At 36.4% G+C, this 25,190-nt stretch overlaps 1 protein-coding gene and 1 pseudogene across 1 annotated transcript; one reads left to right on the top strand and one right to left on the bottom strand.

Annotated features, from left to right (window-relative positions):
• Positions 1–10,622: 10,622 nt before the first annotated feature.
• Positions 10,623–11,846, top strand: LOC137238372 (uncharacterized; annotated as a pseudogene).
• Positions 11,847–14,940: 3,094 nt separating this feature from the next.
• LOC137239309 (protein transport protein Sec24C-like) lies at positions 14,941–16,807 on the bottom strand. Its single transcript, XM_067764454.1, has 3 exons — positions 16,530–16,807; positions 16,238–16,464; positions 14,941–16,177 (listed from the first exon to the last, which is right to left on the bottom strand). The coding sequence occupies exons 1-3, from the start codon at positions 16,629–16,631 to the stop codon at positions 16,012–16,014; spliced, it is 495 nt and encodes a 164-aa protein (XP_067620555.1). The 5' UTR covers positions 16,632–16,807; the 3' UTR covers positions 14,941–16,011.
• Between the last annotated feature and the right edge of the window lie 8,383 nt (positions 16,808–25,190).

Here is a 25,190-nt window from a genome sequence, read left to right as displayed (position 1 = left end):
GCGAAATTCAGTACAACTTGATTCCCCGCACTCAGATGTTACTGTTGACAATGGAACTGGATCCGCAACTGCCGTTGAATGTAGTACTGGTAATGTCACTGTAGGTACGCTGGCATAGGTTACTCTTCTTGATCTTCCAACGCCAAGTACTTATGTTTGACAAATATAACACTCTATTGATCGGCAAGTAGGTTCTCTCCATATCATTGGTGTATCAAATTTTATTTGTTGTCCGGATTCCGACTGAATCAATTCTACTCGACACGATGTACACAAAGTGTTCGGTGTCCATGGTTTTTCAGCATTTTTAGGCTCAATGCCAAAATACTTGGAGTATAAAGTTTTGATATGATCTGAGAACACTCGTCGTCGCCTTATGATAGTATATTGGCCACACATGAAACAGAACATATCTGGATCGTTATTACACTCAAATTCTCGCGTCCTTTTACTCATTTTATTTTTTTTTTACTAAATCACGGTTTTGAAATTTGACTTATGAACTGAACTGTCTCCGGCGAGCCTTGCAGATGTTATGAAGTTTCAAGGCGCATTAACTCATATTTATACTCGGAACAAGAATAAAATTTAAAAAATCAAATCTTACCTAGGCAGAAAGGTTCCTTTTTATACGAAGCCGGGAAAGAAAATACTACCTGCTTTAGATGTAGGCTTTAAAAATTTTCTGTGTCTTATAATTTTGAAAATCTACCTGCATACTTACCCATAAGTGACGGAAATACATGTTTATAACTACATGCCTACAGCAGCTTCCGAACCCAACCACTCTTCCTTTCGATGCAACCACTCTACCTACTATAAAACAATTCGAGTATTAAAAGTACTATTTGATTTATTTAAAGAAAAAGTATTATCATTGTTATGGTGTTATTCTTTTATCCGGATAATATCCCATTTGCACTTTATACCTTTAATATATGTATGTATACATGCATTGAAGTTGCGCAACCTGGGTATTTTTATTTGATCGCTTATAACTTACGTAGTTTTGCATCGATTTTCTTCGATGATAGCTTATCTTTTTTCTAATTAAACAGAGCTTTACTAAATATTTGAAAAAAAAGTTGTGGTTTTGGAATGCTGCCCTCGCAAAAAGTAATTTTTTTCATATTTTTTCATAAAAAAAAACAAAAATCTGAAATGATGAGCTAATATCTCGAAAACTATATGGTTGAGCAAAAAACAATGTATGATGCATTTATAGAAAATTTTATCGTCTTTCCGATTCTGTAAACTTATTTGCAATTGCTTGACCCGTACGTAATTAAAGGGAGCCATCTTTTTGGTTTTTTCGAATAACGGTAAATTGCAAATATCTCAAAAACGGTACCATAGAATCAAAAATGAACTCGATTTTCGAAATCAGGGGGTGGTTTTACATACGAATTTCATAACGGCGTCTCTGGTAAATTTTGGCCGTCGACCAGTGTAATCAATCATAATGATTCTTGAATGAGACGTCATTAGTTCAAATTAATCAAATGTATCAGAGGTTTTTTATAGGGGGCCCGTAAATTGTTTAGTCCCGCGCCCGAATTTTCTCTCTACGGCCCTGGGTGGAGGAACATTTTTTTGGAACAACATGGAGGAAAGTCAAAGGTATTTAAGTTATGAAGATTTAAATGGTAATATACCACGCATTTTGCCCTCAGTTGTAGTTGTTGCGTAGTTAAATTAGCGGCATCCATATTTCAAGATGCGCCGTGAGTTTGCAAATGATCTTTTGGATAGGATTTGCAATCACAATGCATATTGTGCCCTTCCATCCATCCATAGTTACCACTTTCGTCCACGGCACTGTTTCAAATTCTGTCCAGAAGTTAAATTGTGTGCATTCCGTAGCAGTTATAAGCGTAGTATTTTGGCTGGCCTGCAGCATTTTCCATGTGTGTGTTTTTTAAGTCAGACGATGAGACTGGTGACGTGAGGAACATAAGCGGCCGACCAAATGCTTTGTAAGTTGATAGCAGCGTTTATTTGTTCTTCCTCCAGGTGCTACCGGCAAGTGACTTCAGGATCTTGTTGCGGTTTTGTACTTTAGAGACAATTTGGGAGGCCTTAAAAGTAAGAGTGTTGTCGAATGTTACAACGCCATACGTGAACGTCAAATATTTGCATCATCTGTTGCTTTCACGTCGTAAAGAGCGTGGCCGTGGACTTGGCCGGTAACAGTACCAGATTGTGCGAGGAGACAGAACGAGAAAGACGGGAGATTTTGGAAACTAATTCGTCTATATTGGGGGCAGGCCCTGTTTTCATTATTGTGCTGTCGTCGGCATAGGAAATTATGGTAATTCCTTTTGGTGAGGAAGGCAGCTTTGATATGTAGAAATTAATCATAAGTGGGGAAAAATACCGCAATGCGGTATCCCCTGTTTAACCGACGCTTTCCGACCACTAGGATAATTTGTGGCCGATCTTTTTAGATGAGGGCGGTAGGGTGAACCTTCTATTTCTTGGAGTAGTGTTCCGTGGTTGACTGTTTCAATAGCTTCCTTTAATGAGGTTTTTGCTGGCTCAGTCCGTGCTTATGGCGTTTAGCGCAGTGGTAGTACTGTGCATTTTGCGGAAGCAATGTCTAACCTAAATTCGCCGAAAAATGAGGGAGCATTCATTTACCAGCCGCATGATATCCAAGTTGAGATTCCTGATATGGGCGTATCTAGAGTCGAGCTGTGTTGATACCGCTACTAAAGCCTGGTAAACCTGGATATTCATATCGTCCGATATCTTTGTCCTTTGTTATACTAAAATTGATTTTGGTACAAAATTACAAATACTCAAAAAATTCATAGAACTATAAATAAGAAATTCAAAATTTCGGTAAATTTTTGCGTTTTTCGAAAACGCTTTCGATATTGTTTTTCATAGCTTCAGTTAAAAAAAAAATTATGGAATTTTTCGTAAAGTATCGGAAATAAAAAAAAGTATTTAAGTGACGAAATTTATAAAAAATTGACACGGCTATTTTTCTGTTCGCACGTGTAAGTTCATTATTAAAATGTTTGATGTTTAATAATCCTAAAAAAGTGTGCATAACACACTACCTTTTATTTTAAATTGCTTTATATGTTAGGAAATTGAAGTACAAATTAATTTTAATTTCTACTAGAAGTATGGTATGTTTACACGGTTGGTTATTATGAAACTAGTGGCTTAAAAAAAATATTTAAAACAGATGGAATCTGTAGATTGCCTTATATTTTATGAAATTGAAGAAAGAATTAATTTAAAAAATTACTAAACGTATGAAATGTTTATACTGTTATTTATTTATTTGTTTGTTAAAGTCAACACAGACACAAAGCGGTCGACTACTGGATATAAGATACAATACATATAAAAAGGAAAGAAAACATAAGCGTAAAAAACAAAATTTAAAATAAAACTTAAATTATAAACAATCAAATTAATTAAGTTAAATTTTAATTAATACATAAATCAAATCAAAAATAAAAATGAGTTAAAATTAGTATTGAAATAAAATTGACTTCTTATTTAAAAATCTTTAAGAATATCATGCCAGACGTGAGAGTATTTCCTTACAGATAGCAGCAATCGAATTCTCAAAACTAATACAGTTGTACAGTTCGGTATAGCGCGAGCACCAATTGCGAAGAGGGCTATATTTGGCAAAAATTACGCCGTAGAATGGGTAAATGAAAGAGTACATAGTGTCTTGTAGTTCTCGCAGGAACAGAAAAATTCAGTCTGCTTACAAGGTCAGTGGAGTCTATCTCACCGATAATCAGTTTATGAAGGAACATTACCCCGAGTAATTTTCTTTTATTCTCTAAAGTTGGCAAACTAATGAGAAGAAGTCTATTTCTATAAGGTGGAAGATGTTGATTTGATTCCCAGTTAAGACCGCGTAAAGCGAAGATTAGAAACTGCTTCTGTACCGATTCAATCCGATCTATATGATTTTTATACCCCGGGGACCAAATACAGGAACAATATTCAAGTATTGGGCGAACCAAAGATGTGTAAATGGTCTTGGTTAAATAAGGATCATCAAATTCTTTAGCCCATCTTTTAATAAATCCGAGTACACCCGATGCCTTGCTTACAATAGATGAAATATGCATGTTAAAGCTCAATTTCGCATCAAAAAGAACACCTAGGTAACATACTACAGATTTACGCTCAAAGGGAGCACCATCTAGCATATAGGATTTTAAAACTGGGTTGACTCTGTGAAATGTCATTAGTTTACATTTGCAGCAGTTCAAAACTAGTAGATTTACGGTACACCATAATTGAAATGAGTCCAAATCGGCCTGAAGTAAATCCAAACCGGAAGAGTCAGAAGGCAAGTATGTATAGCATAGTTTAACATCATTTGCATACATTAGAACACGGGAATACGAGATAACCATTGGTAAGTCATTTATAAAGAGGATAAAAAGTAATGGACCCAGCTGGCTACCCTGAGGCACACCAGAAGTTACTTGTATCAACTCTGAGAGACTGTTTTTGAACATAACTCGCTGAGATCTATTTAAGAGATAGCTGCGAAGCCAAAGTAATAAATTCTTCGAAAAACCCAGTAAGTCAAGTTTATGAGTTAAAAGCTCATGATTAACAGAATCAAATGCTTTGCTGAAGTCGGTATAAATAACATCGGTTTGCTTATTGGATAAAAATCCATCCATGACTAGAGAGGTGAACTCAAACAAGTTGGTTGTGGTTGATCTTCTACACACAAAACCATGTTGGATGAGTGATAATAAAGAAGTACATACATATTGAATTTGGCAGGTGATGATCTTTTCAAACATTTTAGGAATAGCTGAAAGTTTAGCTATGCCCCTGTAGTTCTCGATATCGGACCTACTACTTTTCTTATGTAAGGGAATAATAAATGATTGCTTCCAAATTGAAGGGAATACAGAAGATTCAAGAGATAGTGTAAATAATTTAAGGATCGGCTTAGATAAGTTGATAGCGCAAAACTTTAGAACACAACTAGGAACACCATCTGGACCCGGAGAGGTAATTGGTTTCAACTCCAGAAGACTCTTCAGAACAGTATCTATATCTATGACAGGATCTAGAATACAATTAGAACTTTCTAAGGTGTAAGGATAGAGATCCGATTGAAAAAGTTGAGATGAATAGGTCGACTTAAAGTATTCAACAAATAAGTTGGCAACATCATCATCCGAGCTTGCGTTCTTACATCAATAAGCAAAAGCAGACGGAAATCCTGAGGTTTTTCTCTTGGAATTGACAAAACTAAAGAATTGTTTCGGGTTGTTAAAAAATTTAAGCTTACACCGATTTAAGTAACATTTATAGCACTGCTGATTAAGACGATAACAGTTTGATCTAGCAACTAAATATTTAGAAAAATGGGAGCATGATCCTGATATTTTAAATCGTTTGTATAGCCTAGATTTAATATTATATAGTCTTACAAGATGTCTTGAGAAGCACGGGGTTTGCCCGTTCCAGCATTGCCATGACGAAGATGCACACAGTATGCAAAGAAACCATCGAGAGAACTGTAAAAAATAGAAGTTGCTGACTCGATATCTTTACAAGCATATAGATCCGACCAGTCATGGGTGCTAATAAGATAATTCAGCTTATTCAAATTTGCCTTACAAAAACATCTTAATCGAAAGCTAGATTTTACTTTTGCTGCATCAAGCAACACAGGCTAAGCATAATCAAGCATTACCTCAAGTGTAGGATGAAGTGGATCCTCTGGAAGTGATAATGGGGGAATTCGTTTGAGGGCAATACCCACAGGCCCATCCGCAAATACCAAATCCAGCATTTTATTTTTGCAATTTAATATATTGTGTAGTGGTAGTAAATGCATATCAAGCAGACTCGTACAAAAATCATGCTGAGTGGTGGACGTCAAAAAGTTTAATTCATTGTTGCCAATCCAACTTACTGTAGGCAAATTTAAGCCAACAAGCACCACCAGGCGGTCCCTATCTCGCAACTGAGAGTAAACACTACGTATAGATAAGCTATGTTGGGTATAACATGCATATCCGAACGTGGCGGAATATAGCGGCAGCAAATAAAAATACTAGCACTACGTAATGAGATCTTTACTGCTATAAACTCAATATCAGAGTCATAGTCCAACGACAGTTATTCTGACGGTAGGCTAGAGTCTACGGCTATAAGGACACCACCCGCTAGCGCTGTGAATGAAAAACTGTTTAGAAATAACGAACTCAATTTGGATCGTAAGCCACGAACATTCTGATAATGAAAAGATATATAAGACAAACCGATATTTACGTCTGTGGTATTCTTGCCGAGTCCGGTAAGTTTTTCAAATTCTTACATTTGCCTTTTTGTGAACAAATGTAGCACCGAATGTTTCGGCCAAAAAGACTGTTCAAGAATTTTGTCAAAATATGCATTAGGCACTGATATTTTAAAAGACGAGATGTCCCTTTCATACTTAAAATTAAATTTGTAAACACTTAGTTTAATAGGTTTAGAATCAAGTTTGGATACAATATAGTTAGTTATGTCATCTTCCGTCAACGATGCGTGAAGCCGTGATACAAATATCGACCTACGAGGCGGCACAGCAGTCACCTCTCTGTGGGCCTCAGGTTGCACTCCAGTATTAACATCATTAATAATATTATCAGCGTTATCAGCAGACCCAATATTAGCGGAATGAGGCTTATCATTGGTATTTACAGCATAAGAGGTACTTGAGGTGTCGACGACATCATTATTAGTATGTGGGGCAACAGTATGTACATTATCGGCGGCGGTGAAATTGTTTGAATTAGCGGCGCAGTAGACAGCCTGGCGTCAGTGCAGACAGCGGACGGTGACAAAACAATTTACGAAAAAGAAGGTGGGGTAGGCACAGAGAGGGGTGTAGGTGTGAGCATAGCCGATGCATTATCAGCTATATATAGCTGTGAACCTTCTCGAGAAGTGTTGAGAGGGGGAACCGTACACTGCGAATGCGAGCCAGAAGGCAGCGGCGAGAAAGTGCATAGATCCATTGCATATGTAAGCATAGCATCGTTGTTGTGTTTTGGGGGCAAAGTACACGAACTCACTGCAGCGATGAGCGCACCGATTTCGGCAGCCAACACACCAATGCTATCACGATTTTTCTTATTGTTTTTGTTTTTATTTTTATTTTTAGCACTGCACTTTTTTGAACTTGCTTTTTCCTTCGCTTTGTCTTTGTTGCTACTTTTCTTCCTCTATGTTAACAGTTTGGTTACAACAAATTAAGTTTTTTATGCCACCTATTTGGGTAGACAAGTCCCTGAATTTTACTTCAAAGGCAGTCATTATGGCTTCCAGCCCCAGTTTTTGAGCGGCTAGGATGGAGTCAATTGCCTTATTTTAACAGGCGCATTTACACACTCCGCACACATGTAGCGTATATGATAATTTGATTTTATTAGTTTAACGTCATATTCAGTGATGGCGCCCTCACAGCACGCATGATGGAAGCGCTTTTTACAAAAGCCATTACACGGCACACTTGTATTGTCAGTACGACCAAAGAGGATAAATACAATAAGAGGCGTCACTCGTTATATTTTTGGCATTTACTCGATGTATACTGAGAGGTAGTCGCTACTTTTTTTTTGGGCGCGATGTTTATAAATGTCTTCTATACATTTTCGTGGGGTATTTGTGTTTATTTTTCAACTGTATTTAATTAATTTATTTAATTCTCTTTCGAAAAATCATAGTTGCACAAGGGGCCTACACGGCATGGATAAATGCGAGACAATTAAAAATGTCCCTCTCAGAAAACATTCGGCATCAATTTTTTCAATTTCCAGCGAGATACTCGCCACAAAATAAGGAGTGACGGCTCTTATTGTATTCATCCTCTTTGGTACGACCAAAACCCACACACATTTTCCGCAAAAGTCATCCATTCATTTGTTATGCTGTCATGAAAAAAGTGAATAAAACGATTGAAAAGTTGCCTTAAATTTTAGAATTTTTTTTAGTTAAAAATTTTTTTAATTAGCTTTCTTTTTTGCTATTGTAAAATTGATTTACTTAAAAAATTCTATGAACCCTAAATAAAAAATTCTAAATTGGTGAAATTTTAGATTTTTTTCAAAACCGCTTTCGAGATTGCGTTTCATAGCTTCAGTTACAACATTCAAGGAAGTTTTTTCTTGAAATATTGGAAATAAAAAAGAAGTATTTAATTGACGAAATATGACAAAAATTTCAACTGCAATTTTTCTGTTCACAGGTGTTATGTGTAAACATTTATTGTTATTATCAGCAAATAGGGCCACATTAAAAAAGAGTAAATAAAAATTAAAAAAAACGTTATTTATTTTAAGCAAATTTGTTAAAGTTATATAGCTTCAATTGGTATATCGACACTATGCAGCACATCCACGTATCCTAATAGAAAGGTCGTAACTTAAAACTTTTGTTAACAAGGACGTGTCTCAGAACGTATAAAAGGTTGTAATTGAAGAAAAAAATTTTCTGTAAAAAATGTGAATGTAACTTAATTTGTTTCTTTTCTTAAATTCATATATCTTCTGTCAAAAAATTTATTTTTGCAGTTACAACCTTTTTAACCGGCTTCCTGAGATACGACCTTATTAAAAACTTGTAAGTTACGACGTTTCTATTAGGCTAGGTCAACATGTAATCGAAATATTTCTTTCAAATATCAACTTTTTTCCTTTACAAATTTCATACGATTGATATGCTGTACAGTAATGACATTCTTATTGTAGCTACATCATTTTACCAATTATTTCCTTTGATGGAAAGTTATGTTAAGACACTTGTGAAAGGGAAGGTTTCCTGGGCCCGTCCCAGGTAGGGTGATAACTTAAAAAAAAAACTAAACTATTCTCTAGTCTGCCATCATAGTCTTCTTAAAAGACAAATTTCTGGAACCAGTAATATATAAGCGGATTAAATGATACCTAAACATATATATGATAGTAAAATATGTGTATTTATTTTTTTCATGATAAACATTTAGCGCATTAAATGATATGATGCTGTATCAAATAGTTGAAAAGGTTTTGCCTCCTGTCAAGTGCTTCACCAATACCGGATTCATCTCCTTCATCCTCAGTAGTGAATAGGGTGTCTGTACTTTGTTCGTTCATGTCATACAAGTCGTCAAAAGAAATGCAAATATTATGCAAAACGCATACGCTGACTACTATGTTAGTTATCATCTTAAGGTCAGTTTGCTCTGTAAACATCAAAAGCCTCCGAAATCAATAACCCAAATGCGTTTTCAACTACCGTTCGTGTAGATGAAAGTATTTCGTCTTTGCGTATCATTTAAATTTCCATAGTCTTTGAGCGGTGATACTATCAAGTTGTTAGAAGGATACGCGGAATCTCCTATGATGAAATGCGAATTTGGAAATATTTCCTCATAATGACTTTCTGCGTCTTCAAAGAGTTTGGATCGTCTTAGTACCCTATAATCGTGAAGCGATCCTGGTTCACCACAGGTAATATCAATAAATTTTTTGTTACAATCGACTACGGCTTGAACCACTATGCTGTATGCTTTATTCCTATTAAACTACATATCCTTACAATTCTTTGGACCCTTAATCCCAATGTGTGCGCAATCGATTGCCCCAATTACACCCGGAATAGTTGGTGGCCTTCCACCGTTAGATGGATCAGGGGCATAATTGGATTGCGAATATCTCACTAGAAGGAAAAATAATTTAAGTTATATAGTATTTACAAACGCATATAAATAATTTATTGGATATTACTAATAAGGTATTCCACAGTTTCACGTTTCAGTCTCATGTGCATCTTAAAATCTTTCTGATTCATCGCATCAAGAGTCGTTTCAAAATTTTCGTACTTTACAGGATCATCGTTTTCGGTGTCAGAGTCCTCTTTGATGAGCTGGAACTTGCGAGAACAGCATCCAAGATTTCTTTGACAACTTCTTCCTGCCTACGGGCACGCAATTCACTCTGGTCATCCAAGAGAAGAGATTCAATCTGAAAGATTACTGCAACTTATTTCTTTCTAATTTCTTTAATTAATTAGTAATTTACAAAATAGTTTTCCGAATCACTCATTTTGCGTTTTTATCAGTATTTTGTTCTTATTTATTGCCAGTAAGTTTTCAAAAATGTTGTATTGCAAATATCACACGCTTTGCAACGAAAATATAAAAAAAAACGCCAGGTAGATGTTCAAAACACAACAAATATTGGTATTTTACAAAAATGTTTTAATTTTCGCGCTCAAAGAAACAAAGAAAACGTCAATAAAACAACAGATGATTTTGGCAACTGAAATGTTATCAGTGTTGTCAAATACATACAGGGGAATTTTAACCGAGTTTGGCGTTCTTTTCGTGCTATATTATTTTACTAAAGCCGCGTTCTATTCTAAGCGAGTGCGAAAAGTACGACAAACTCGGTTAAAATTTCCCTGCATGTATTTAACAACACTGGTAACATTTCAGCTGTCAAAATCATCTGTTGTTTATTATTGACGTTTTTTTGTTATTTATATTACTGTAATGTCAGATAATGAGGATGATTTTATATGCGAAGACGACGAATTTTAGTAAATATTGAGTGATTCTCAACGTTTGATATTAGCAGAATGTGAAAGCACATCACAGGGGCCACCCATAGTGGCAATGGACATAGATGAGGTAGAGGTTGTTGGGGAAGATGCTGATGACAAGGAATTCGAAAAGCTGCTGTGGTCTATTGACGATGATACATTATTCCAGCCGCTTGGCTTAACCAATCATGGTACAGATGCTGGAAAGACGGGTTTTTTAACATGGAATGATGAATATTTGCCATTGGGAGAAATTGTGAACGATATATTCATACTAGAAATGAAATCTTTGTTACTTATGCGAAGCGGTCAAGTTTATTATTTTAGTTCGGTAAAATCAATACATTTAGTTGACTGGCTAAATGATGCTGGAGGTGGCGTACGTTGTATGGCTCCTGTACCCAATGTAGGATTTAGCTGTATACGTTACGTAGCAAGTGAAAAGGCACTTACATTGGAAATGTATCGCGATGTGCCAGATAAAGGTCGAAGTGTACCCATTCTTTTACAGCGTTGTGATATAACATTTGATGATAGAAATATATTCAACTGCTCGTGGGAAAGTGAACGTTATACGCTCGTATCTTAACAAGTAACAGCGGATAATTTGGACTTTTTGCACCATTTATTAAAGGGCGAAATGGAGTTAACTACAGGACAATGGCTGCATATCTTCACCGTATTCACAATTATCTTTGCTTTGGTTGTAGGTACTTGGTATGCTATATTAAAATAAAGTTTTTCATATATATGACGAGTATATTTTCCTACTTATAGCTTTATCGGAATCGAATACAACTGAGCTTGAAAAGGCTAATAGTTGTGAGTACGGTATACACCACCTATGCGCATATGCGACTAGTATAGATTGCATACAGTTGGATTGCGAGGAGCGCCGTTGTCTTATATTTCTACAATGTGGTAGAATTGATACTTTGTATTATTCACAACTAACGTATGGATTGCGACGTGTGCAACACCATACAGGAGCACAGTATAGTCATTACGTATATGCACCACGTAGGCGTTGCTTGTATTTTACAGATGAAGAGCAGGTGGCGCAATTGCATTTCAGCTACGATAACCAAATGTATACTTGTTTAGTTCAAGAAACGTACAAAGCCATACCTGGGATTTTGGCATGTACTTGGGTTGAAACACAGCAACATTTAATATGTATGAGTTGCAACAATATATTTTATAATTTTGAAAATCCTGCCAGTTTTCACCAGCCCTTAACGCATTCGTCAAGTGTATTTTAAAGTTATCTTGCTGTTAAACTAATGGGTCATGAATCAAAAATTATAAGCAGAAAATAAAACTAAATAACATTATATAAACTGTAATAAATGCAGTCCCATATAATTATTTAAATAAGAGATTAAAATTAGTTAGCAACTACGTAAGTATATGTGGATTAGAGGTTTACGGAGTAGCTCCTTGCGGAGGGATTGTCCCTCGTTCACTTACTCCAGAGAGACTTCGAACATAACCCCGGTCTTTGGAAGTGCAGCGTCTGCTGAAAAGAAATAGAGATACATAAAATGGTCACACTTTTGTCTGTATATTTCGACGTAGTTTGTGGCTCCTTGGCGGTCACGCACAAAGGCGACTTACCGTTGCTATTAATGGTTCTTTTAATACTCATGCCTCTAGTTGGAAGGTAGCCTCCAGTTTTTCGGCTGTTTTTAGGAGCTACAATTCCCGATGTGCGAACAGTACTAATCCCGACCACCAGTCGCTACCATACCTCCTGACCCTCACACCATATGACAGCACGGAAGCTATAGGACTGCGACTTCGAACTCATAATTAAGATTAATAAACATCAAACATTTTAATAATGAACTTACACCTGCGAACAGAAAAATAGCAGTCTCAATTCTTAATAAATTTCGTCAATTAAATACTTTTTTTATTTCCGATACTACACGAAAAAACTTCCATGATTTTTTTTAACTGAAGCTATGAAAAACAATATCGAAAGCGTTTTCGAAAAACGCAAAAATTTACCGAAATTTTGAACTTCTTATTTATGGTTCTATGCATTTTTGGAGTATACAATTTTGTAGCAAAATCAATTTTAGTATAACAAAGGACATGCATGCTATAGGCCTCTAAAAATTCTCGTTGATTTTTGAGGTTTTTTGAAGGGTGTTTGAGATTTTCTTCTATACAAATTGTGGAACAGTTTTTTTATGAAAGAAAATCTGAAAAACTTTTCGGTAAAAAAAATACTCGAAAATCAATGCAAAATAATTTAGTATTTTGTTATACTAAAATTGACAAAACTGTATACCCCAAGAACCCCAAATAAAAATTTCAAATTTAGGTAAAATTTTCAAGAAGTATTTAATTGACGAAATTTTTTGAAAATTGACACTGCTATTTTTCTCTTCACAAGTTTATGTTTATCGGAAGTATTAAAAATTTGATTCAACTTTTTTGAAAGTAAAACTAAGCTTAAGAAAAGGGTATTCAGTCCAAAAAATTTATTTAAAACATATCACTAGATTTAGTAATTTTTTTTCCAAATAAAGAATATTATATATGAGGCGCCTAGATGCAAAACCAGATATTTTAAAATAATATTTAAACTGCAGCAATATTGAATCGCCTAGCAACATTCTAAAAACCCGTATTGAAAATTCATAACAATTTTCATTCATAACAAATTTAAAATTTTTTTGTGCTTTTCTAAGTTTTACATATCATGGATTCATCTGGTTTTGCATCTTGGAGCCTCATATATACATGAAATTGCAACTTTAATTAATACATTTAATATAAAAAAGAAGGAAATACTTTAATAATAACATAAAAATATATTAACTGCTTTGAGCTATATTGCTGCAGCAGCTAACTTTATATTTGGACAATTCAGAAGTGTGATATATTCATGTAAAATTTGAGTTGTTTCCATGGTTTCGAATAAAAAATTTGATTATTTGAATCAATTTAAGCCTGCAACTTAAAGCTAAGTAGAATTTTTGATTAGATTTACTCTTTTTTCAGATCAAGCATATTCAAAGGTGTCGTGGAATCCGATTGCTGTCGTAATTGGTGAACGTAAAAATGTACGACTAGTAATTGAGTCAGACTTATTATTGTTCTAAATCTAATAATTCAAGCAATAATTCTGCAACCCTTAGCAGGAGTATTGATTGGTTTCAAATCTAATTCCGACAGCAATCGTATCACGACATCCCTTATTATATATGCACATGAAATTGCAACTTAAATTAATACAGTTGATATAAAGAAAAGTAAGTACTTTAATAATAAATAAACTATCTTAATTGGTTTTTGTTTTTCAATTGAAATATTTTCCTGTGCAAGCACATCGCTAACCTGTGTTGGCAAAAGATATGATTATACTGTCTTTGATAGATAGTCGGACGAGCCGCTACTCGGTGAAGTAGAGATGACCGTTGTGTCGGTGGCAGCAGTTACAACAGCAGTTTCTAACTTTGCACCATCCGTACAGTGTGATGAATGCTTCACTGCCTTCCCAATTGCTTGGCGCTAGCAATTTTTGCTGTTTGTAAAGCTTTAGCTGTAATGCAAATATATAGATGGGTTAAAGTGGTTTTCGTATGGTATTCAACAACTCACCCTTTACCATCATCACAGCCTTCTCATCGATTTTGAATATGTGTACTGTTTCAGTATTCAGACCCAGTTCGTTTGGTGCAATATTTTCGATTTGATTATGTATACTATCCGTTAGGCAGACAATTAGGTGCGCTCGATTCATTCATATACTGTGGGTATTTGAGCCGTAGACGCAATGGCAGATATTTTGATTCTTTTTGAAGTGTAACATTTGTAAACAGTTGGGTTTCTCTGCTGTCACCATCACCACTAGAGAGCTATTGAAGAGACGCTCCGAGTCACGCTGTGGCCACCTTGTCACAGTTACTGACGGAGATAATGCGAAGCCATCTTTACCATCTAATAAGTAAATTGCACTGTAGAGGAAGAAACATTTTATAAAATTTAATAAAATCAAAAAATGATAGTTTTGTTAAAATGGGGTAAATTATTGTATGTTAAAGTATAGCGAAGTTTGAATAGATCTCATTCTGCGTGGACCCAATGTAGTGCGTACAGCGTCCACAATTAATTGCGAGGCATAGATGTTGGACATGAGTGGCTCATGTTGTTGTTGTTGTTGTTGTTGTTGTTGTAGCAATGCTCGCCCCACCTAATAGCCGCGACCGATCACAAATTGTCATCAATATCCTCTAACGGAAGTCCAAGGAAACTTGCCGTTTCAACAGGGGTGGACCATAAGAAAAGGGGTGTTAGAGGCGTTGGTTCCACATTACAATTAAAGAGATGGTTGGTGTCATGTGGGGACACATTGCAAGCGGGGCATACATTTTGTATGTCGGGGTTGATTCTGGATAGGTAAGAGTTTAACCTGTTACAGTATCCAGAACGAAGTTGAGCAAGAGTGACACGCGTTTCCCTGGGGAGTATGCGTTCTTCTTCTGCGAGTTCTGGATATTTTTCTTCAAGTACTGGATTCACCGGGCAATTCCCGACATAAAAGGTCCGACGCCTGTCTATGGAGTTCACCAAGGACCTGCTTGTGTTTTTTCGCTTCATACGGCTGGGTTCTCAGGTGCCGTATTTCCTCAAAATGCTTACGGAGATGACTCCTTAGGCCCCTAGGCGGTGCTGGTTCATCAATCAGATGTCTGTTGGGATGCCCAGGTTTCTGGGTATTCAACAGAAACTGTTTGGCCAGCATCTCATTTCTCTCCCTGATGGGGAGTATTCTCGCCTCATTATGCAGATGGTGTTCTGGGGACATCAGAAGACAACCCGTGGCAATTCTGAGAGCAGTATTTTGGCAGGACTGTAGTTTCTTCCAGTGGGTGGTTTTTAGGCTTGAACCATATGGGTGACGCGTAGCACGTAATCGGCTGGCTAATTGCTTTGTATGTGGTCAAGAGCGTTTCTTTATCTTTTCCCCAGGTATTGCCAGCAAGGGATTTGAGGATTTTATTACGGCTCTGAATTCTTGGAACAATTGCGGTTGCGTGCGCACCAAAATGTAGATCCTGAACAAACGTCACACCCAAGATTTTGGGGTATAGGACAGTCGGTAGCGTAGTGCCATCGACGTGGATGTTCAATATGGTCGACATTTGGGGCGTCCATGTTGTAAATAAGGTCGCGGAAGATTTAGTCGGTGACAATGCCAGGTTTCGCGAGGCGAAAAAACTGGAGAGATCAGAGAGATAGCCGTTTATTTTATTGCATAGCTCATCGATCTCTGGGCCTGGGCCTGTGGCCATTATTGTGCAGTCATCGGCGTAGGAAACGATTGTGACTCCTTCCGGTGTTGAAGGTAGCTTAGATATGTAGAAATTAAACAAAAGCGGTGATAGGACACCACCCTGTGGCACCCCTTGTTTAATTCTCCTTTGTTTTGATGTTTCGTTTTTGAATTGCACCGATGCTCATGAGTGGCTCATATTCACCCTCAACCGTGCGTGCCATTGGTGAGATTGCAAGTGTAAAGGACAAAGCTGTTGTTTTTAATAAATCAGCTGTTGCAAGTATGCAATACAAAGAGGACCTGCAAACGAGAAAGATAAATGTAATTGCCAAACAAAACATTAATTTCGAATATCAATACCTAACGTGACGTGGCGAGGAGTTACCCTGATCTTCTACCACATATTTTGTGGTCACCAGTAGTGGTAATAAACCCTGTTGATCAGTAATAAAAGCACAAGCAGCGCTATTTTGATTTTCAAAGATAACGCTTATCGGATTTGGCATCTGATCGGGATCTAAATGGCGTTGGGATTCATCATACTGTTGCGGCTGTTGATATATACCAGTACCAGGTGCAGGTGGTTGCTAAAGAAAATAATAGAAAAATAATCATCAGCAATATTTGAAATATATTAGTTGTATTAGCATACCTTATAACCAGGACGTCTGGGTATTGGGGGTTGCCCCGGCATGGGTGGCTGCCTGGGCATTGGCGCCTGTCCAGGTTGTGTTGGTGGCATGATTTGACCCATGTAACCACCTGGTTGTTGTAGAGGATAACCTGGCTGCTGAGGTTGTGGAGGATAACCAGGTGGACCAGGTTGTGGTGGATAGCCCGGCTGTTGTGGTATTATGCAGCATAAAATATATATGCAATGAAATATAATTCTTTCTTTACAAAAAGTTAAAACGCTTAACAAAAGATATATTTTCTTTTGTTTTGTTTTGCGCTTTTTGTGTGAAGTTGGCTGCGATAGTTCTATATGTCAAACAATTTCCTTGGTGTATTTTAGACTTCATTCACAATAGGGCAATTTTTTCTATTTTCAACACTACCTCTCAACTCGGTTATTGATCAGCCGACTTCGCGAGGACTGGATAAAATAAGCGAGTTAGTGTTATTGCTTTGAATGTAATTCGATGAATAAGCGAGTGTTATTTTCGTACTCACTTAGAATAGAACGCGCTTAATTATATGATACAATTTTTTATGAAAATAAATGATAAATTTGAAATGTGAAAGGTTTTTGACTTTATTTATACAGGTTTGACAAATTTCTACATCAGCGCTGTGTGGTGGTTTTATTTATACAGGTCTGATTGGTTTCTACATCAGCATTATACATACCTTAAATATATCTACATCAGGGATGATGGAATATAGGTCGTAGACAAGAAAAGGACAGCGATATGCCAATTCTCGTGTGCAAAAGAAGACGGAAAACAATACACGTATACAAAATGTTTACATCAGGTCGCTTCTAACAACCTAAGAAAGAAAATTTGCTTTACGCCCTGATCAAAGAGGATAAATACAATAAGAGCCGTCACTCGTAATTTTTTTGGCATTTGCTCGATGTATACTGAGAGGTAGTCGCTACTTTTTTTTGGGCGAGATGTTATAAATGTCTTCTATACATTTTCGTGGGGTATTTGTGTTTATTTTTCGACTGCATTTAATACATTCATTTAATTCTCTTTCCAAAAATCACAGTTGCACAAGTGGCCAACACGGCATGGATAAATGCGAGACAATTAAAAATGTCCCTCTCAGAAAACATTCGGAATCAATTTTTTCAATTTCCAGCGAGATACTCGCCACAAAATAACGAGTGACGGCTCTTATTGTGTTTATCCTTCTTTGCCCTGATGTAAATTTCCATCAGCCATACCTGTCAATTGATGCATCAAACAACGGATAGCTGTCTAGCAGGGTTTGTATTCGTTACATAAAACATTACTTAATCGGCACCGATAACTTGGTCACCAATTATCGTCTTAATCACTTTTACATTGATGTCGTGCAGAAACATGATGGAAATATAGAAGGTGCCGCATTGCGCATGTAAACATTATTTTATGAGCAATTTTTACGTCATTTTCGTTTAGCTCTTGTTCTTTCTCTCTTTCTTTCATTATTTCTGCTCCACAAATCACACACAGAATATTGTGTATTCACGAGTTCAAAATTGCTTCGTTCTGCGCTTTACGTCACACTTGACTGCTTTAGCGAATGAAAAAAAGAAAAAACAAGAGCTAAAGGAAAATGGCGTAAAAATTGCCCATAAAAACATCTGATCTTTTGTTTACATGCGCAATGCGCAATCTTGTGTGTAATATTTGTGAGAACGCACAAATCACCTACTCAGATTGTGCATTCACGAGTTCAAAATTGCTTCGTTCTGCGCAACAACGTCACAGTTGACTGCTTGCGCGAATGAAAGAAAGAGAGAAACAAACAAGAACTATAGGAAAATGATGTATGAATTGCTCACAAAAAACAGCTGATCTAATGTTTACATGCGCAATCTTCTTGTGTGATTTGTGTGCAGGAAGTAACACACGCGCTCTCTCAAAATAGTGTACGTGTGACTCGCTTTCTCGCTCTTACCTATAATGTGTTCGACATTCCTTCTCGCTCGATGTTATTTACATTTTGAAGTTACTTCTTTAGGTATATTTTCCTTATAGCTAACCAAAACATATGCAACAACAACACGGGTAACTGGCCTGCCGGTTACCCGTACTGGTTACCTTTTGTCAAATCGCTTTTTGAATGAATGAAACGCGTCCTTTTTGTTTAAATAATATTTAATTAATAAATAATTCATATTTATAATGGTTTTTACAATTCAAATTATCTCCTTATGACCCTAGTAAACTTTACATATGTGTATATTGACATGCGCAAGCTACATAAATACTGTAACGAATTTTCTCGCAACTCCTCTTATTTGCCTTTTTGCCAAGTTCGTATCACTAAACTGTTGAATAAATACCTCCAATATTGAATAATGGAAAAATGGCCTTTATTAAAGTACTTCACAATAACACTTATACTTTGCAACTAGCTGGCTTAATAACCAAACTGATAGCTTAAATGTACTGACTTTCAAAATAATACTGCTATTGCTCGCTAGATATCGTCTTAATCGAAACTGCTTGACAACTCAAATCAAACTGAATTCCAGCGCCTCTACACTTGTTGTAACGAGAAGAGGAAGAGCAAATGATTTTTCGAAATCAGCTGTCTGTACGGAATGTGTGAACACTGGAACAAAATAAATTGACGAAAATTTGTAAAAAACACTGAAAAACGTTTATATTTTATTATCCAAGCCATTTTGTACAAAGAAAAGGAATAGAATATATTGCGCGGTGTTATATTTTTTTGAGTGAAGTGCTTTCATAATTGTAAGTGTGTTTTTGTCGTTCTTTTGTCCAATTCCCTGCAGTGGCCACCAAGTTTTGTTAAAACGGATTCCTGCACGAATATAGCTGACATTTTCTGAATTCTATGGATGCTAATTTCATTGCAGTGGCCTAAAATACTTTATGAAGATTTATTTATTCTTTCCGCAAGGATTGTTTACGTTTTTGCTTCAACTTCCTCTACTCGGGCAACTTGCTTTGGCATATAACTGGATCCAACGAACAGACACAAATTATAGCTGTCCATTATAATGGAATCAATAGCCGCGGCATTATTTATGGAGTTGGAAAGCAACGCATACGAAAATGGCCAGGCGAGAATGGAAAGGCAAATATTGCGAGATTTGTGTAATCCATTTGAGATGAGTGCCGAATTGTAAGAAATTTAACTTAAAAGTGATAAATTTTAATGACTTATTTTCCTATTTAGGTTAAAAAACTTTCGACTTAATAAGGATGCTTTCAAGTATGTGTTAGATACTTTTGCGGGGCAAATACATCCAAAGACTTCGACATCGACATGTTGTTTTTGACCTGGAAACATATAAAAAACAATCATCATCAAACTTTTTACGTTTCTCAACAAGTTTTACTTACATTTTTGCTAAAATTCTATTATAAATTATTAAAAAAATAAAAATAAAATATTTTTCCGCCAACTAATTTGCAACTTAGAAAAACGGAGCTACGATCAAAATGCAGAATACACAAAATCGAAAGATTCGAAGTTGGATCGAAAGAGATTGGAACACAGAATACCAAAATTGCCAAATCGAAAAAAATCCAATCCAAGTCGAAATGCAAAATAGGGCGGAATATGCTTGTTAGGGTACGGGCATCACATGATATTTGGAAATTGCTATGCTCACATAGTCAAAATCAAATTACCTAGAATGAAATAGAAACTCATATCAGTAAGGATAGATTAAAAGTTTTTAATATAACCCGAATATTGTTCTATAAATAGGGCTATACAATTAGATATTTTCTGAGAGGCCAAAGGAACAATGGACTCAAGGAGATTTCAGATAACTAGAATCAGGACCTGGTAAAGTAACTTCAAGTAAACCCCTCCACCATGCCGGCATGGCATGGGGTACCTGAAGATACTTCGCTGTTGCATTTGTAGAGAACATAAAATTATAACAAGTAGAGTTGTGCTTTTTCGTTCATTTCAGAGATTCGAATCTTTTGTTCTTTTTCTGATGAATGAACAAGTTGTTCTTTTTGTTCATCTGTACTTTTTTTCCAAGCAAATTTGTTCACTGCTGCTCGCACCAGCGAAAAAAGCCAGCAAGTATAGATGGGGGTGTGTATGCAGTAATGCTTTGTGTAGGTATATTTAAATGTGTTATGAATAAATAAGTTAATATATATATGTATAATTAACTTCAAAAAAAGTTACAAATTTCGGAAGATCCAGGAAATTGAAAGAGTACAGACACAAATTGTAAATAAGAACTTTTCAAGTTTAATAAATGTAATCATTAGTTTCTTACAAAACATATTTTTCATAAATAGTCCCTACATATATTAGGCGCGTTCTATTCTAAGGGAGCACGAAAAGAACACTCGCTTTTTCATCGAATTACATTCAAAGCAATAACACTAACTCGCTTATTTTATCCAGTCCTCGCGAAGTCGGCTAATCAATAACCGAGTTGAGAGGTAGTGTTGAAAATAGAAAAAATGGCTCTATTGTGAATGAAGTCTATACACCAAGGAAATTTTTTGACATATAGAACTATGGCAGCCAACTTCACTCAAAGAGCGCAAAACAAAACAAAATAAATCTTTTGTTAAGCGTTTTAACTTTTTGTAAAGAAAGAATTACATTTCATTGCATATATATTTTATGCTGCATAAGCAGCCTGGTTATCTGCCAATGCCACAACAGCCGGGCTATCCACCACAACCTGGTCCACCTGGTTATCCTCCACAACTTCAGCAGCCAGGTTATCCTCTACAACAACCAGGTGCACCAGGTGGTTACATGGGTCAAATCATGCCACCAACACAACCTGGACAGGCGCCAATGCCCATGCCGGGTAAACCCCCAATATCCAGACGTCCTGGTTATAATATATAACTAATATATTTCAAATATTGCTGATGATTATTTTTCTATTATTTTTTTTAGCAATCACCTGCACCTGGTACTGGTATATATCAACAGCCGCAACAGTATGATGAAGCCCAACGCCATTTAGATCCCGATCAGATGCCAAATCCGATAAGCGTTATCATTGAAAATCAAAGTAGCGCTGGTTGTGCTTTTATTACTAATCAACAGGGTTTATTACCACCACTGGTGACCACAAAATATGTAGTAGAAGATCAAGGTAACTCCTCACCACGTTACGTTAGGTATTGATATTCGAAATTAATGTTTTGTTTGGCAATTACATTGATCTTTCACGTTTGCAGGTCCTCTTTGTATTGCATACTTGCAACAGCTGATTTATTAAAAACAACAACTTTGACCTTTACACTTACCATCTCACCAATGGCACGCACGGTTGAGGGTGAATATGAGCCACTCATGTCCAACATCAATGCCTCGCAATCAATTGTGGACGCTGTACGCACTACATTAGGTCCATGCAGTATGGACAAGCATATTGTTGATTGCAGTGGTAAGGCCACAATTTAACCTGTTACAGTATCCATATCGAAGTTGAGCTAGAGTGACTCGCGTTTCCTTGAGGAGTATGCGTTCCTCTTCCGCAAGTTTTGGGTACTGTTCCCCGAGTACTGGATTCACCGGGCAATTCCTGGCATAAAGGTCCGACGCCTGTTTGTGGAGTTCACCAAGGACCTGCTAGTGTTTTTTTTCTTCATACGGCTGAGTTCTCAGGTGCCATATTTCCTCATAATGCTTACGGAGATGACTCCTTAAGCCCCTAGGCGGAGTTGGCTCATCAACCAGATGGCTGTTGGGATGCCCAGGTTTCTGGATATTCAACAGGAACTGTTTGGTTAGCAACTCTCCCTAATGGGGAGTATTCTCGCCTCATTATGTAGATGGTGTTCTGGGGACATGAGAAGACAGCCCGTGGCGATTCTGAGAGCAGTATTTTGGGAGGCCTGCAGCTTCTTCCAGTGAGTAGTTTTTAGGCTTGGCGACCATATAGGGGACGCGAGTATGCAATCGGCTGGCCAATTGCTTTGAAAGAGGTAATGAGCGATCCTTTATCTTTTCTCCAAGTACTGCCAGCAATAGATTTGAGGATTTTATTACGGCTCTGGATTTTCGGTACAATTACGGTTGCATGCTCACCAAAATGTAGATCCTCATCGAACGTTACACCCAAGATTTAGGGGTGTTTTGCGAGGTGAAAAAACTGGAGAGATCAGGGAGGTAGCCGTTTATTCTGTTGCAAAGTTCATTGATCTGTGGGCATGGGCCTGTGGCCATTATTGTGCAGTTATCGGCGCAGGAAACGATAGTAACTCCTTCTGGTGGCGAATGTAGCTTTGATATGTAGAAGTTAAACAAAAGTGGGGATAGGACACCACCCTGTAGCACCCCTTGTTTAATTCTTCTTTGCTTAGATGTACCGTTTCTAAATTGCACCTATGCCTGCCGACCATCCAGATAATTTGCGGTCCACCCTTTAAGACATGGGGGAAGGGTAGACCCTTCCAGGTCTTGCAGTAACGTGCCATGGTTGACCGTACCAAAAGCTTTTGATAGGTCTAGCGCTACGAGTACTGTTCTATGGTGGGGGTTTTGATTTAAACCGCAATTTATCTGGGTGCTAATGGCATTTAGGGCGGTGGTGGTGCTATGGAGTTTTCTGAAGTAATGCTGATGACAGGCTAGCTAGCCGACAGCACTTTATCGCTAAAGGCAATGGAACTTTTGACATTGTGCCTAAACGGATTCGATAGGGACTTTACGGTGGACCAAAGTTTACTTACCCCGGCAGAGAGGTTACAACCGCTTAGGTGCTCCTCCCATTTCGCCCGCTTGTGTTCATCCACAAGCATTCGGATGCGTTGGTTTATATCCCTTATTTGGGGGTCGCCGGGATCGAGCTATCTTATAAGGTCACGTTCTCTCGCTAAGTTTGCGGCATCCGCCGGGAAATGAGACCGAATTTCGGGAATGAAGCGAACCGAGGCGGATTCAATGACCTTGCGGAAAGCACGCTCCCCTTGGCGGGTATCAGTCGCGATAGTGAGGGCAGCAAAGCGGTTGTCTGTAAAGGATTTGTATTCGTCCCGCAGGTGGCAGGAGGGATGTAAATGTTGATTATTTCTAGGTTTGCATCGCCCGACCGGACAGATAATCCTTGAAGTTCTAAGACACTGTCAGAGAATTGGTTTTAAAAACGCTCAAAATTGTTTCGAATGCAGTACATTTTCATATAAAACAAATTATGAGATATGGCGTTTTTGAATAAAATTTATAAGTAGTAGTAGTTCAAACAATTTATGAAATAAAACGTTTTTTAATTTTCTGATACCATGTTTACACGACAATAGCGACCGACGTATTAGAACACGTTTTGAGTTTGAACCAATACAGAAAACATTTCGAGATGGTTTGAAAATTTGTGTATTAATGAGTTTATAAACTATTCGAAATCAAGTAGAGCGCCTTATGTGGTCATGTAAACATTTTCATTACTTCCACTACTTCAACAGTGTGCTACAGTCCAATATAAATTACTTTAACTTACATATCTGTATATTTTACTTGCGAGCCAAACATATGTTTAATTATTAGAGTAATATCGATTAAGTTTTTTGGACTTTATGGAATTTGTTGGACTGAATACCTTTTTCTTAAGCTTAGTTTTACTTTCAAAAAAGTTGAATCAAATTTTTAATACTTGCGATAAACATAAACCTGTGAAGAGAAAAATAGCAGTGTCAATTTTCAACAAATTTCGTCAATTAAATACTTCTTTTTTTATTTCCGATTTTCGAAGAAAAGCTTCTATGAACTTTGCAAACCCATCTCGAAAACGTTTTCAAAAATTTGAGAAAATTTTACCTAAATTTGAACTTTTTATTTGGGGTTCTTAGAACTTTTTTGAGTATACAGTTTTGTCAATTTTACTGTAACAAAGTACAAGCTTTATTTTTATTTTGCATTGATTTTTGAGTATTTTTTTACCGAAAAGTCTTTCAGATTTTCTTTCATAAAAAAAACTGTTCGACAATTTTTATAGAAGAAAATCTCAAACACCCTTCAAAAAACCTCGAAAATCAAGGAGAATTTTTAGAGACCTATAGCATGCATGTCCTTTGTTATACTAAAATTGTATATAAATAAGAAGTTCAAAATTTCGGTAAATTTTTGCGTTTTTCGAAAACGCTTTCGATATTGTTTTTCATAGCTTCAGTTAAAAAAAATCATGGAAGTTTTTTCGTGTAGTATCGGAAATAAAAAAGTATTTAATTGACGAAATTTATTAAGAATTGAGACTGCTATTTTTCTGTTCGCAGGTGTAAGTTCATTATTAAAATGTTTGATGTTTATTAATCTTAAAAACGTGTGCATAAAACACTACCTTTCCTTTTAAATTGCTTTATATGTTAGGAAATTGAAGTACAAATTAATTTTAATTTCTACTAGAAGTATGATATGTTTAAACGGTTGTTTTTTATGAAATTGGTGATTTTAAAAAAATTTAAAACAGATAGAATCTGTAAATTGCCTTATATTTTATGAAATTGAAGAACGAATTAATTTAAAAAATTATTAAATGTATGAAATGTTTATGCTGTTATGTTATGTTGTTATGAAAGAAAGTGAACAAAATGATTGAAAAGTTGCCTTAAAGTTTTAGCTTTTTTTTTTGTTTAAAAACACATTTTATTTAGCTTTTTTGGTGATTCAGGTGAAACAATATAAAAGTATTTTT

This window comes from Eurosta solidaginis, chromosome 1 (genome assembly GCF_040869045.1).
Source record: "Eurosta solidaginis isolate ZX-2024a chromosome 1, ASM4086904v1, whole genome shotgun sequence".
NCBI classification, from domain to species: domain Eukaryota; kingdom Metazoa; phylum Arthropoda; class Insecta; order Diptera; family Tephritidae; genus Eurosta; species Eurosta solidaginis.
The sequence above is the reverse complement of the archived record's forward strand: the minus strand, read 5'-3'. Positions and strand labels throughout refer to the sequence as shown.